General features: G+C 39.0%; 1 protein-coding gene across 2 annotated transcripts in view; it reads left to right on the forward strand.

Annotated features, from left to right (window-relative positions):
• Positions 1–14,815, forward strand: part of LOC128523835 (receptor tyrosine-protein kinase erbB-4-like) — a 390,263-nt gene that overhangs the window by 182,272 nt on the left and 193,176 nt on the right. For both annotated transcript variants that reach the window (XM_053495983.1, XM_053495984.1), the window contains exon 2: positions 901–1,052. In XM_053495983.1, coding sequence (XP_053351958.1) covers positions 901–1,052 — 152 coding nt within the window. The remainder of the gene's footprint in view (positions 1–900; positions 1,053–14,815) is intronic.

Below are 14,815 nucleotides of genomic sequence, written 5' to 3' on the forward strand. Positions count from 1 at the left end.
TCTGCCAGGGATTCACCTGACATGATGTACTGTAGCTGTATGGTGTCCTGCCTTCTGTCTAATAATCGACTCTTTCAAGTTTTCATAAAAGACGTCCTGTTCAATGTAAGTCAGCCTTAAGGTTGCGTATTTTTAGATAATCTATTTCTTTGACGACTGTCATTGACAACTGTATTATTACCTATATTCCATAACTATATTCCAATCCATCCATTCATCCATATATCTACCACTGATCCTATGTGGGTTGACAGAGGGTTGCTGGAGGGTATACCAGGGAACTTGGCGCACAAGGCAGGGTGCATCCTGGATGGGTTACCAATCCATTGCTGGGAACAGGTGCACACATACCTAATCTACCTAAGAATTGACTATCAGCCTACAAAGCATGTCTTTACACTTTGGGAGGAAACTAGAGAATCTGGAAGTAACTCACCAAGCACAGGGTGAAAAAAAAATCTAAACTTCCAACCCAGGAGGTGTGAGGCACCAGTGCCCAAATTTAACAAGACCAAAAAAAAAAATCCAGCTTGTCATGTCACTAAGAATCTGTACAATTCTCAATCCTAACACTTTCCTGTGATGGAAAACCACTACTTTACTTCCAGCTTAGACAAAGTGTGCTGGTGCCGAGACTCCAGAATATGACACTTGAGACTCTTAAATAAACGTAGGCAAATTGTTAACAATTTAAAAGTGCGAGAGCGTATTTAGATGTGGTGTTTGTGAAGGCGCTCTTCTAGACACTGAGTTCATTAGGAACTGGAAAAGTCTAACTAATTCTACCTAAACCTAGCAAACTTTCTGCAAAACATCGCAAATTGCAGTAAATTGCTTAAATCTGTTGCAAAATGTAACGACTTAGTCTCAATTTCTCTCTCTCTCTCTCTTTCTCCGCAGTGTGCACAGGTACTGAAAACAAACTGAGTACCTTATCGGACCTAGAGCAGCAGTACCGGACCCTACGCAAGTACTATGAGAACTGCGAGGTGGTGATGGGCAACCTGGAGATCACCAGCATTGACCGGAGCCGGGATCTGTCATTTCTCAGGGTAGGAAAATGAACCTGCTGCTCATCCTGGCATAGGGTGGGTTGGCAAGGGTGAAAATGCCCAACGCTGTCAGCCTGGTATTTGACAAGGTTTTCTGAAGTGCCTCACATTAAAAGTAGAAGTAATAATACTCATTCCCCTGCGAGTAACACAGCTACCATCTGGATGGTTTTTACTTAGGACTGGGTGTGGCTCCCTGAACCCATACAGTTCATCAGCCTCAGCTACATCACTCATGTTCAAGACAGACACCCTGGCAAGATTTCTGTTTAATGTGTGTGACTGAATAAGATAACATTCCTTAAAAATGACGAAAATCAATCCTAAAATAAGAAAATATTGATCATATTTAATAACTATAACAATCTATTATACTTGGTTAAATGTATAATCTGAGACACGGTGCTACAAGTGAAGATAAGCCCTAGTTCTGTTAAAATTGATGTACCAATTTTTAGGATTTCTTTCTTAAATAAAAAAATACAAAAAAAGAATTTTTTTTTTTTTTTTGGACCGACTGAAGTTTCGGAGCGCCCAGGAGAGACATGCTGCACTATGCACAGGGCATGTTCTGTGTGGGATTATGATGTGATGGCTGTGCAAATATAAAAAAGAAAATCTTATTTATTTTGCAAATTCTGATCCATTTTGTGTGTGTGTAAAAAAAAAAAAAAGTGTTTTTATTTTGGAGCGTACTGAGGTAGTGTTTAGGTCGAGCTACTAGAGGTAACCTCTAAGAACAGAGGAAAAAAAAAGATACAAGTAAACCAAAAGTAATAACTTTTCTTTCCAAGTGTATATGCATGTTGTTTAGTTTTATTCATATTACCTATTTTGGTATATGGTTCCGTTCCTGGTTAGAATTTAAGTAAACAGGAGGTTTGATGATCCAGGGCAGGAACAAAAGAGAGAGTGCAAAGTGCAAATGGGGTGATTCGGGATTTGACCTGGCCAGGCTCCTGACTGGCTCCTTCTTTCACTCTCGAGTCGGCTCATGTCAGAGTGAGGGGGAAATCACACCGAGTGGTAATGGGGCGCTGGAGAAAGGTCAGTGTGCTTTTCTTCCAAAAGCACTAAAGTGAAACAATAAAAAAGGGAAACCGTCTTGGTGTGTGGTTTGCCTTTAGACACGACTGGTAACCCCTGCTGACCTGCCTTTTACCTCCAGTCCCTGGTTGACTGATTCAGACTCGGTTCATACTGACTAACTTCGATTGATTCGAGTGCATGGCGGAAACAGTGAAGCCCCGCCAGCAGTAATTGTAGCTGAGTTGCTAACAGTCTCGATCTTGGCTCGGGTCTGGTTACTCCCGCAGCTCGCCGCACAAAGCTGAGGTCAGTAGATGGGAATTGAGTGTTTTACTTCTGCCTATAAACTGTAGCACTAGCAGTTTCCAAACACGCAGGCCTGGTTCCCAACTTTTGGGAACGGAATTAAGCAAGTAGTGTAGCGCGAGGGAGTGCTTTGTAAATCCTGTCATGCATTGTTGGAAATTATAAGCATGAATCAAAATTGTATAGTTTGGGAAATTGTTAACATATTTTCTATGAAACGTGGTCTTGCACATGCAGTCATACAGTAACATTTCATAATATATTTCTTGTTTTATAAGATGCAAAAAATTTTTACTTTGTGAATAACAAAATAAAATGCAACTTTAATTTAAAAATCCATGGAAACAAAACATATCCTATAAGTGGTGGCTCCGTTGGTTAAGGCTATGGGTTATTGATCAGGAGGTCAGGGGTTCGAGCGCCGACACCGCCAAGTTGTCACTTTGGAGCCCTTAAACGAGGCCTTTAAACCCTATCTGCTCTAGGTGGTGCTGTAATCTGTCTGAGCCTGCCCTCTGACCCCAGCTTTCTAACTGGGATAAGGGTAAAAAAATCATCCTTTAAGGTACATATGACAAAAAATTAAATCTTAATCCTAATCTGTTTTGTCAGCGGGATTTCAAAAAGGTTAACAGTTTTAGAGTTTGGGTCAGGGAGAAGATATGATTCTAAAATAAATAAATAAATAAATAAATAGAAACAATAGATAAAAAAAACTGTTGAGAAAACAAAAAAATATAATAAAAATTAACGTGAATTTAAGCAAACACACACATAGGATACGCATAGAAGATTAGCACTGATGAAGATATGGATGTATCAGGCATCAAGTCTTCAGCAGCAGATCCTTTATGTCCTTTAAGTTGCGAGGTGGAACTAGTATTCGCTCCCCACATACCTCTTTTCCACCAAAGTGAACCAGGTGCTAGTTCATGTCTGGTGGTAGTGCCGGTTCAGGGCCTAGTCTATAGAGAAAGCTCATTATGGCACTGTGTACAGTACATTCGTGTACAATTCTACTTTCCCAGCAATGCTAGTGGCAATGCTAGCGGCAAAAATAAAGAAAATGCTATCGGCAAAACATTGCTAGCAGCAAGCACAACAACAACAACAAAGAACTTCAGCCTGCCTTTGCGGGCAATTTTCCTGAAGCATTTGAGCTGCCCATTGCAGATCGAGTTATTTTTTTAAAGATGGCGGTCACAAAATTTTAATTGGTTGTGATAATCCTGCCTTCCCAGCCCCTGGCGTAAGCGGTTCTGGGATCAGGGTGGCTAAAAGAAGCTGCACTGAAAAGCTGGGAAACAGGTTTTCAGCTAACAACCCTGCATTAGTGTGGAGAGGCCAGCAAGACATCACAAACTACAGGAGACCACCCCTCCCCACTGACGCAAACAAAATCCTTGCTGACGACCTTAAAACCTTTTACTGCAGGTTCGAGAAGAACACCAGCACACCTCAGACCCACCCCAGCCCATCGACAGCCCACGTCACACCTCGGATAACTCCGCTTTCATCACCCCCCTCCAACACCCAAGCTCCCCTCACAATCTGTGAAGATGTGAAACGGCTCTTCCAGAGACAGAAGATCAGTAAAGCACCTGGCCCAGATGGTATCTCCTTCTCCTGTCTGAAGGCGTTACCAACTGGCTCCAGCTGTGTGAAGTCCCATCGTGCTCAAAACAATCCACCATCATCCCGGTCCCCAAGAAACCCTCCATCACAGGTCTGAATGACTATAGGCCTATAGCTCCAACATCTGTGGTCATGAAGGCCTTTGAGCAACTTGAGGAACATCACTGAGCAGCTGTTAGATCCCCTTTAGTTTGCATACAGAGCAAACAGGTCAGTGGATGATGCAGTTAACATGGGGCTGCACTTCATCCTCCAACATCTTGACTGCCCAGAGTCCTATGCGAGAATTCTGCGTGTCAACTTTAGCTTGGCTTTTAATACGATAATCCCGGACATCCTTTCCTCTAAACTCCTACAGCTTTTGTACCACCAGCTTCCTGTCAGACAGGAAACAGTAGGTAAGTCTGGGAGGAGTTACTTCTAGCAAACAAATAGTCAGCACTGGTGCTCCGCCAGGATGTGTCCTCTCCCCTCTGCTATTCCCCTGTACACTAACGACTGCACATCCAAAGACCCAGCTGTCAAACTTCTAAAATTTGCCGACGAAACTACACTCATTGGACTCATTTAAGATGGTGACGAGTCTGCATATCTACAGGAGGTGGAACGCTTAGTGCTCTGGTGCAGTCAGAACAACCTAGAGCTGAACATGCTCAAAACTGTGGAGATGACAGTGGACTTTAGGAGACAGCCTTTAACACTACTCCACCTTACGATATTTAACAATCCTGTGTCAACCGTGGTGTTTTTGGGAACTACCATTTCCCATGACCTAAAATGGGAACTCAACATTAACTCCATTCTCAAAAAAGCAGAGCACAGAATTCCTTCGCCAACTAAGGAAGTACGGGTTGCCTCAGGAGCTGCTGAAACAAGTTTTACACTGCAGTCACTGAGTCTGTCTTGTGCTCATCTATCACTGTCTGGTTTGGAGCAGCCACAAAACAGGACAGGGACAGACTGCAGAAAACAGTAAAAACAGCCGAAAAATTATTGTAGCTCCCCAGCCCCCTCTCCATGGCTTGTACTCTAGAAGAACCAGGAAACGGGCTGGAAAAATCTCCACAGACCCCTTACACCCAGGACACAACCTCATTCACCTCCTCCCTTCTGGCAGGTGCTACAGAACTCTAGGTTCTCTAGGCACTGGTACTGGGTCAGGTACCACGTTCCACTGTAACAAGATGATCAATGTTATTGACTTCACCTGTCAGTGGTTCTAATGTCATGGCTGATCTGCTGATTGATCAGTAATCAAAGGAGGACTTTGTACTTTTATCAGGATCTAATAGCCATGATTTTAGAAGGCTGGTATTTGCCGTTGTGCTGAGGGAAGATAAAAAAAAAAGATACTCAGTAAGGGACACTCGTACAAAGCCATGTGGAGCTTTTTAAAAAACTATGATCAGAATTTCAATATCTGTTTTGGATAATACTGTTGAAAGCAGGTGATATTAAAGCCCATGTTATTTAAATAGATCTAACCTTGTTATACAGGAAGGGTTACAAATGGAAAATCTGCGGCCAAACTATATACACTCTAAAAAAAAAAAAAAAGGAAAATTGGATTTGTGTAATTTTTACATATTCATATAATCTATTTTACTAAAATACATAAAGTTTGTAATATACTTAATTATATTTAAATAGTTTAGGTTAAACATATGAAATTTTACCATTATTTATTTTTGTTCGAATGACATTTTTTACTTGAGGGGAAATTCCACTCTTAATTTAAATATGTTTATATGTCAATCATTTTTTCCAGAGTTCTGCTGCAGGTTTTAAACATGTTACATAATTCCCGAAGTATAGTCCTGGTCAGAATCAGCATTTACTTTTCTCCCAGCGTTTCACTATTCCTTGAATACCATCAAGGCAGAAACTCCATGATTGAACTGCCAGTCTGATTTACATCTGAAACGCTGGCCTCCCAGGAACTCCTTTAACAACCCAAACATGTAGAAATGGCTTGGAGCGAGGTCAGGACTGTACAGAGGATGTGGCAATAACTCCTAGTCGAGTTCCTGTAACGTGCAAGTGGTGTTGGTGATTAATTGTGTGTACAGTTCACACACAAAGACGCGTCTCTTCCTCAAGTTGGTGCTGATCAGGCGTTCCACTCGTTGAATGTTTACAGGAACGACTGAACAAACTGATCACCTCGGTTCGGGATCGTCATCCTCACTGACGATGCCTTCTTTATAATGATGGTGTGTTTAAATGAGTTTCAACATTGTTCTGTGCTTTAAGTCTTCTGTAAATGTCAATCACTTTTACGCCTTCATTCACCAGGAAGTTCATCACAAATCCCGGCTTGACTTGAACATGCCTCGTAGTAATTAGAAACCTGTTTAAATCAAGCACTGTATGTGTGATAAAACGTTAGAATTAAAGATGCACTGTTTTTCATAACGTGCATTTTTTTTTTTCTCTTAAATCTTGACTAAACACATTTCTATAGTTTTGTCTAAGGCCATGGTAAGGGCATACTCTACCATTTATATTTACTCTACTTTTTATGTACTATGTTTGGTTTCAAGGTGCCATATTTGACTAATTACTAAACACAGGTCTCAGAGCTCCCTCAAAGTGTGTGTGTGTTAATGCTTCAGGTGAAATACCTCCTCAATACTTCATACTTACATACCTTTATCTCACCTAACCCTAATCCTAACCCCAAGGCAGTAGTGGTTAAATCATTTAAAGCTGTGGGTTACTGGGTTACTGACCGGAAGTTTGGGGGTTCGAGCCCCAGCACTGCCAAGTTAGCTTAATCGACGCCCTTAACTCTCTCTGCTCCTAACTGGAGATATGCGAAAAAATTATTTCACTGTGCTGTAATGATCATAAATACATATGATTAGTTATTTACTCATTACAAGAAATAAGGCAGAGGAGGGGAATCTACTTAGATGAGGTCACAATAGGGGAAAAATCTTCCCAAATAAATAAAATAATAAATATAACACACTGGCAACATGGAGATAAGAATGCTACTGTATTTGTATTTGTACCATAATAGGTCTTCTTTAATTTTTTATGATAAGAAATTTTACCTTAAAGCTTGTATTAAAAATGTTGTTGTTTAAAAGAAAAAAAAAAAAGCTATACTCAAAGTGCAGACTTGGTTTTCTTATTTTTTTTGTAAAATAAAATATTTAGAAAACTAGGAGAACTTTATTTTTGTTTAATAAAAAAAACAATTAATATTTTATAAATAAATTAATTAATTAATAAAAGGATCAAAGTGCAGACTTCGTTTTCTTTTTTTATTTGTGAAATAAAATATTTAGAAAACTAAGAGAACTTTATTATATTATTAATATAATTATTATAATATATATTAATTAATATAATTAATATAATATATATATTAATTAATATAATTAATAGAATTATATTATATTAATAAAAAAACAAATAATATTTTATAAATAAATAAATAAAATAAATAAAAGGCTCAAAGTGCAGACGTAGTTTGATTTTTATTAAAAAAAAAAAAAAAAAAGATCTGGCCAACCAAAAGAACTCTTTTTTCAATAAATAAATAAATAAATTAATTAATTAAAGTAAATCAACAATATATTAAATAATAAATAAATAAATAAATAAATAAATAAATAAGGCTTAAAGAAAGTGCAGACTTGGTTTGATTTTATAAAAAAAAAAAAAAAAGATCTGGACAACCATGAGAACTTTTGTCTAAAAAAAATAAAAAATAAAAGTAAATTAACAAAATAAAAAGATAAATCAAAATTAAATCAAACAAACAAATAAATAAAATCCAGCATTTACGCAAACAGGCGATTGAAACTTGACCCAGGATGCCTGAAAGTGTCACATATGTCTTATCTTTCCTCACTTCAGGCTCTTCTCTAATTGTCTGCCTAATGATGATGAGACGATAATGGAAATATTTACAGTTTCCGCCTGCAGATGATGGCAACTAATTAACCACACATCAGCTCATTAACTACTGCAGAAGCAAAGCAGGTTTGAGCCTCGGCAGCACGGCTAATGTGCATTACGCTCCGATGGAAGACTGTGGGTCACTTGAAGTGGGCTGTGGATAACACTCACGCACGCGGCAAAAAAAAAAAAAAAAAAAAACTCTCACGGAAAAGTGGTGGCGTGACCAGCATGAGTTTAGATTAAGGAAAAGAGAAAGGGTTTCTTTTCCTACCTATCCCAGCCTGCAGGGCCAGAGCAAAAATACCCAGGACGAGAAGTCTAGAGATGCTGTGAGGGCTGAATTACAGATCTTAATCATATGGATGGTTTAATTCATCAGCCCTAGAGGCAGTCAGGAAGATGGACTCCATTTAACACCAGAGCTGCTCTGGCTTTTTGGGAGGCAGCCATCAATCTGGGGCTATCTTCAAAAATAAAGCCTCAGTTTCCATCACCTGGGGGACAGCCAGGGAGAACAGGGGGGGGGTCTCGCCTTCTCCTTCTATTCCTCCTCAAGGTGAAGTTTTCCCTAAACACCAAACACCGGAGCCTTTGGGAAGTGTTTTTATTAATGTCTTCAAAAAAGGAAAGAAAGAAAGGAAAAAAAAAAAAAACTAATAATCTTGCCAAAAATACACACAGCACTCTGGCCTCTTTCCCTGCAGTTTGGCTTCCTGTGTTCTCAATTAGCACGTGCAATTAACCTGCTGTAACCGGCAGCCTCAAGACAGAACAAAAGACCTCGATGGTCCAGCGGCTGCCCGTGCGAAAACGTGCCTCGTGTCAGAGCTCCGCGCAGAAATGTTGCGGTTTTGCCGCTTGGAGACACAAGGGCACCGTGTGCCCTGCGTGTCGCTGTTAAGACGTGATTAGCCTCGGTTTATCAACTCCGACGTGTCTTGAAGCGCAATCCTGTTGGTCGATTATCTCCGCAGGGTGCTTATGGGAACAATACGCTACCGTGTTAGCTTTCATAGCATGCGCCGAGCAAGGATTTTTTATCGGTATGGTGGGTTTTGTCCAGAGAGAAAAGTATCTAAATGCAAGTTTTTTTTTTTTTCTTTTATCAGCTTGTGTGTATTGCCCTTTTAACACAACACAATAATTCTTGATAAGGTCTTACTGGTGTGAAAAAAACTCGAGATACCAGCAAGTAGGTTTGTACAGAGAATAATATGTGCCAAATAAGTAAGCAGTAGCAGTTGGTGGAACATCTTACGAAGTACGCACATGGTATATATTAACATGTTTCCTTACCCTAAATTTGTTCCCCTTACTCTAGGTTTAGCTTTTTTTTTTGCAACATTCTATTTAATTTTACTTTTATCACTACATTACATTTGTACAACACTGAAAAGCAATCGCCGTCCAGTCTCAGCTCTAAGCTGTACTTAGAAGATCTTATCCATCCATCCGTAAAGGAACCTCTGTAGTCTGACTGGAGACCATGAAGACCAATGGTACAACCGTGGTAGGACCTCCGGTCAACATTCAGACACCTAATAATCATCTATAAACAGTGTCCTTTGACCTCCATATCATGGGAAACCCAGGGAACCCATCGAAACATACAGGAGCTGAACCCAGGGCTCGTGATGCTCTGATGCAGCAGCGCTACCCACGGTGCCACCATTAGCAATAGCACATCGTATAAAATTTATTATTTTTTTTAAAGTTGGAACGAAATCGAGAATACGGCATTAATTATGATCAGTGAACATCTATGTTTTAGCAGACAGAAGGATCGCTGTAGGGAGTCTGACATTATTGCATCTTTGATTTAAAAGATCACTATTTTGGAGGGGGAAACACAAACCAAAGAGAGTCGAGCAAGTCTCTCCGCGACAGCTCCGTCACATCCTATTACCTTTAACAGCATGAAGTGAGGAGCTGAGTCGGATAATATGCACAAATCTAATCTATTGTGACATTGCCTTTTTTTTTTTTGGAATACTACTAAGTGGAAAAAGAAAAAAAAACTTATACTTGGCATGTCATTTTTCACATAGTGCATGTTTTTATTTTTACATTTCAGTTTTGCACAAATTTATTGTTTTTCAACTTTTTTTTTCTCATTGTTACATTTTATTTTACATCTGTGAATTTCTCACATAAATAACTCTTTTATGCATATGAACTCCTATCATGGTTAGTCCTGAAAAAAAAATGTAAGAGTCATTTTTGTAATGAAATGTCACAGTTTTTACCCATTTAAATGTATATTTAATGTCTTGGAAAGCCCATTGTAACGTTTAAAATGAATTAAATGAATTATTTCTTGATGTGTCCTCTATGCTTTCATGGCCTTACCAGCTACATCCGAACCGTGAGACAGAAAACATACACATGCATGATGTGTCTGAAGTTTTCTGTTTATTTGCATTTTTACGTTTTTGACCAGGTGCCCCCAGTCACATGTGTCCTCTACATGAAATGAACACAAGTCATTAATGTTTAAGTCATAGCGAGACCTGGAGACAGACATACAGACGATAGGAATTAGCACACATTAGCATTTTCATGTTGGACAGAAAGGTTCCAGGCAGCAATTTGCACGTATATTAGTCTGGACTCAAGCAATAGGACGTGTGACCTTATCGGCCATAAGGAAGCGCAATGAGAAGTTGTTTTATTGACACTAGAACATGGGAAAGGTCGCGCGATATCTGAAAACCTTATACAAATTTAATCCGTTCCTGAGGCGAGTTCTTAAATCAGGTGAAATTCCGCATTGTGAAGCGCATTTTCCCAACAGAAATAATGTAAATGCAGATAATCTGTTCCAGCCACCGGAAATACCACCAATATTACCAATTTCCAACAGTATAATCATATATTTGCATATAAAACAATAAAAATTGTTTGCTCGAATGCCAAAAAAGCTTTAGTATGCTGAGACGAAAATCTTAATAATTTCAGTTCTTAAGGCGGAGCATTCGTATACCAAGGTACTTCTGTATCCATGCTCTCAGTATTTGTGTATTATATGTGTGTGCATATATGTTTGGTAACATTAGGTGATGTGACGAGTTTACTGGAGTGAATTTGCTTCCGTTCCTGATCTGTAAACTCTGTGAGAACATCTCTCTCCCACCTGACTTTTCATCTGCTGGGTCTCTGGTTAAGGAAGGAGCTCTGATTGGCTCGCATTTTACATGTATTAAAATATGTATATATTTTCTCACATAAAGCTAAGTGGTTAAGGCATTGGACTATGGTTCGGAAGGTCGCAGGTTCAAATCCCATGACCACCAAGTTGTCCTTGTTGGGCCCTTGAGCAAAGCCCTTAACCTTCAACTGCTTGGATGTATAATGAGATAAAAATTTAAGTCGCTCTGGATAAGGGTGTAGCCCAAATGCCTAAATCTAATCAATCATAGATGAGGCTGACTTTTTGTAACCAATCAAAGCGCGAAAGTTGGGAATTAAAAAAAATGGGAACTGTAACTAAACCTTAAACTTGGAGAGAAACAATGTCTTATTCCATTATAGTTCCATCTTATTCCATTTATAGTTTAAATTAGATTGAAGAGAGATTGTAAATTAATTTAATTAATTTATTTGTGGTTGCTGTTATTGGTGACTTAAAACACTGAATCTCTGTTTTTAGAAAATAATATGATTGTGATGCTGTTGAAACCTGAATTGGTCAAGAGGTTGTATTGATTAATTAACCCACAACAGTAGCTCTGGCTGTACCGGACCGCGCTCGTTCTACAAGTCGTAATACAGTACCATTACCATTACATTAATTAAATGTGTTCCCACCAGTAAGATCGTATTAGATCAGCGTCCTTATAAACACTTACATTGGAATTTGTAATCAGTCTGATTTTACTCAGGTTGAAGAAATATATATTCATTCATTCATCTTTTAGGAGATTTTGGGTGCACCCAGGAAAGGATGGAAGTCCATCACAAAGCACACACATACAGTACACACTACAGGCGATTTGGGAATGCCAATTAGTCTAATCTGCATATCTTTGAACTGTGGGAGGAAACAGGAATATCCAGAGGAAACCCACCAAGCACAGCAAAAAAAATGCAAACTCCATGGGGGAATCGAACCCACGACCATGGAGGTGCAAGGCCACAGTGCTAACCATAAATCTCCCTTTATAAACTGCTCCTGTAGGAAAAAAATAATGTATTAGAAGATGTACAGTACAAGACTAAAAGTGTATTAACGCCTTCTGACCACTTAGGATCAAGAATGCAACAGCAACACTGTGATGTAAGTTAATGTTCGAAGTCATTTCAGCACGGCTCATCTAAATATTTAAAGACAAACTAATGTACTGTATATTACAGAATGGATGGACTGGAAAAGTAATGCTAGTGATGGAGTGGGTCACATGCTCTTGTTTATACAGAGTAACCCTGGAGCTGCTGCGTCTGTTTCTGTTTGGTCTCCTTGTATCCGTCTCTTCTGATCTTTCCATCCCGTCCTTTGCCTTATCTCTGTACCCCACCGCACCATCTCTCTCTCTATCGCCCTCCGGTTGTATTGTTTTTCCAGCGCTGTCTCTAAGAGTCGCGCTCTAAGAATAGGCTTGTGTGAGTGATCTGAAGTGATCTTTTAGCTTTGGAGTGTTGCTAAAAAAAACTCCGCCCTTCAGCTGTCATTATGGTTCACGTGCAAGCTTATCTTTCACATGCAAAGGCAAAAAAAAAAAAAAGGAAACAAAAAAAGAAAAGTACGACTCAGACGTTTGTCACATTTAAATTCGGTGGCATTTAATAGCAGCAGTAAAAGGGCAAGTGCAATTGTTCGATAACTGGTTGCAAGCGTAGTCGTGCTCTTTTCCTTGCAACGGTTTGTCATGAAGCTCAGTATGATCTGTAAGGATTAGTATTTTTTCGCTCTCATAGGCGGTATTGCAGACTACACATTCCTCCCTTCCTCCTTTTATTTGTTTTTCCTGTATTTAAATATTAATGCGAAGTGCCTTTTGTCAGCGCGGTGAACGTTTGGAACGTTTCATCCCTGTTCGAACACAACAATGAGCTGGAGTCGCGGTAAAAAGCCCATTGTACCATGTAGTTATGTTAAGGTGACTGTTAAACTCTGACTTTTTTTTCCCGCTTTTTTTTTTTAAACCTCTTGGCAGACGGCCAATATAAACCCAATTAAAATTAATCACATACCGGGCTCTACCACTTTTCCTGGAGAAAATCTAATTGAATTCATAATGGATAAATATGATGAACCAAACCAGGTCAGGGTGATGAAAATGGAGTAAATATTTACTAATAGGCATGATTTATAAATGAGATGAATTGATACCCTTTTTTTTTACACCAGAAATAGTTTTTTTTTATTACTCCCTGATACAGAAAGTGACATTAAAAAGTAACAATTTACTCAATATTATTAGTTTAATTAGGGACGGTATTTTATTTATCTTTTTATCTCTCTGCTAGCAATGAGCTCCAGCTGAATTTTAAGTTTTACTTGGCGTGACTTGCACCGTTATTTGGACATAAACCAGTTCCCCTGCACGGTGTCTTCTTACAAGATTCAATTTATTTTAAAAAATGGATAGCGATTTTAATACTGTACATTGTCCAAGAGCAGCTTGACATAAATAATTTAAATTACCTCCTTGTGGTTGGATGACTTCATCAACCAGGAATTTCTTTGCAAGAATGGGATGGACATGAGGTCAGAGCGACCTTGATCTTTGACCCCCAAAATGAAATCAAGTGATTCCCCTGGCCAACAGGACATTTGGGACAATTTTGAATAAATTGCCTCATGGCGCTTCACAAAGACTGGACACATGAACATGAGGTCTCATCGACTTGACTGGCAAACTGTACTCTGTTTATCCTGGAGTCAAACTATATGTAAAGAAATTACGTCAAGGCGTTCCTGAGATATCGCATTCCTGAAAATGGTATGGATACAAGGTCACGGTGACCTTGCTCCCTGATCGTTGACCAATAAAATCTACTCATTTAATCCTAGATCCAAGGTGGACATTTCTGCCAATTTTGAATACATTCCCGTAAGCTGTTCCTGAGATATAGCCTTCAAAATAAGTACGGAAGGACGTATGGGCAGACGGACAACCCGGGAACATAATCTCTCCATCAATTCTGGATATAAATTGAAAGATGTATATATTTTTCGCTTTTTCAGCGTCTCCCTAATGAGCCAGCCAGAGGTAAAGGTGGCAAGGGAAAACTCCCTGAGACATCATGAGACAGAAGCCTAGACAGGAACCAGAAACCAAAAGGGAACCCATATTTGGTGAAACCATATACTGGAGCAAGACCATAACTAAATCTTATCTTCCTTCCTGTACAACAGGAAGTTTGTTTCAGTTAACATGAAGTAAAAAAAAAAACAAACAAAAAAAACCTGTTCCTGAGAAATCCCAATTCCCTGCGTTGTTGTGTGCACCAGTTGCTCGGGTTTTATGTCTATACACTTTGAAACTGCTCGTGTCAGCCATCTTGTGTTGCATCCTGGGAGATGATGTATTTTACTGCACATCTCCATTATCATGATATACATGCATCGTCTGCTCGTTAGCACAACAATAATTTACATTAAACTTGCCTTGTATACAGTCACACGGGAACAGGTTTTGGTATCAGAGTAGTACCTGGTGCTCAGAACTGTTAATGTAGGGGGTACCAACAGGATTATATTTTATAATGCGCACCAGGAAGTATTTTTTAAAATACTTTTAATGTCTAGGTGCAAAGCATGCTCATGAGTGTGTAAGAGAGAAAGATTGATTTTTGCACATTACTCCAGAAGCACACTGCTGCCACAGAATAATAATAATAATAATAATAATAATAATAGATGTTTCATGTTTTTT

Source organism: Clarias gariepinus, chromosome 5, assembly GCF_024256425.1.
Source record: "Clarias gariepinus isolate MV-2021 ecotype Netherlands chromosome 5, CGAR_prim_01v2, whole genome shotgun sequence".
Lineage (NCBI taxonomy): Eukaryota > Metazoa > Chordata > Actinopteri > Siluriformes > Clariidae > Clarias > Clarias gariepinus.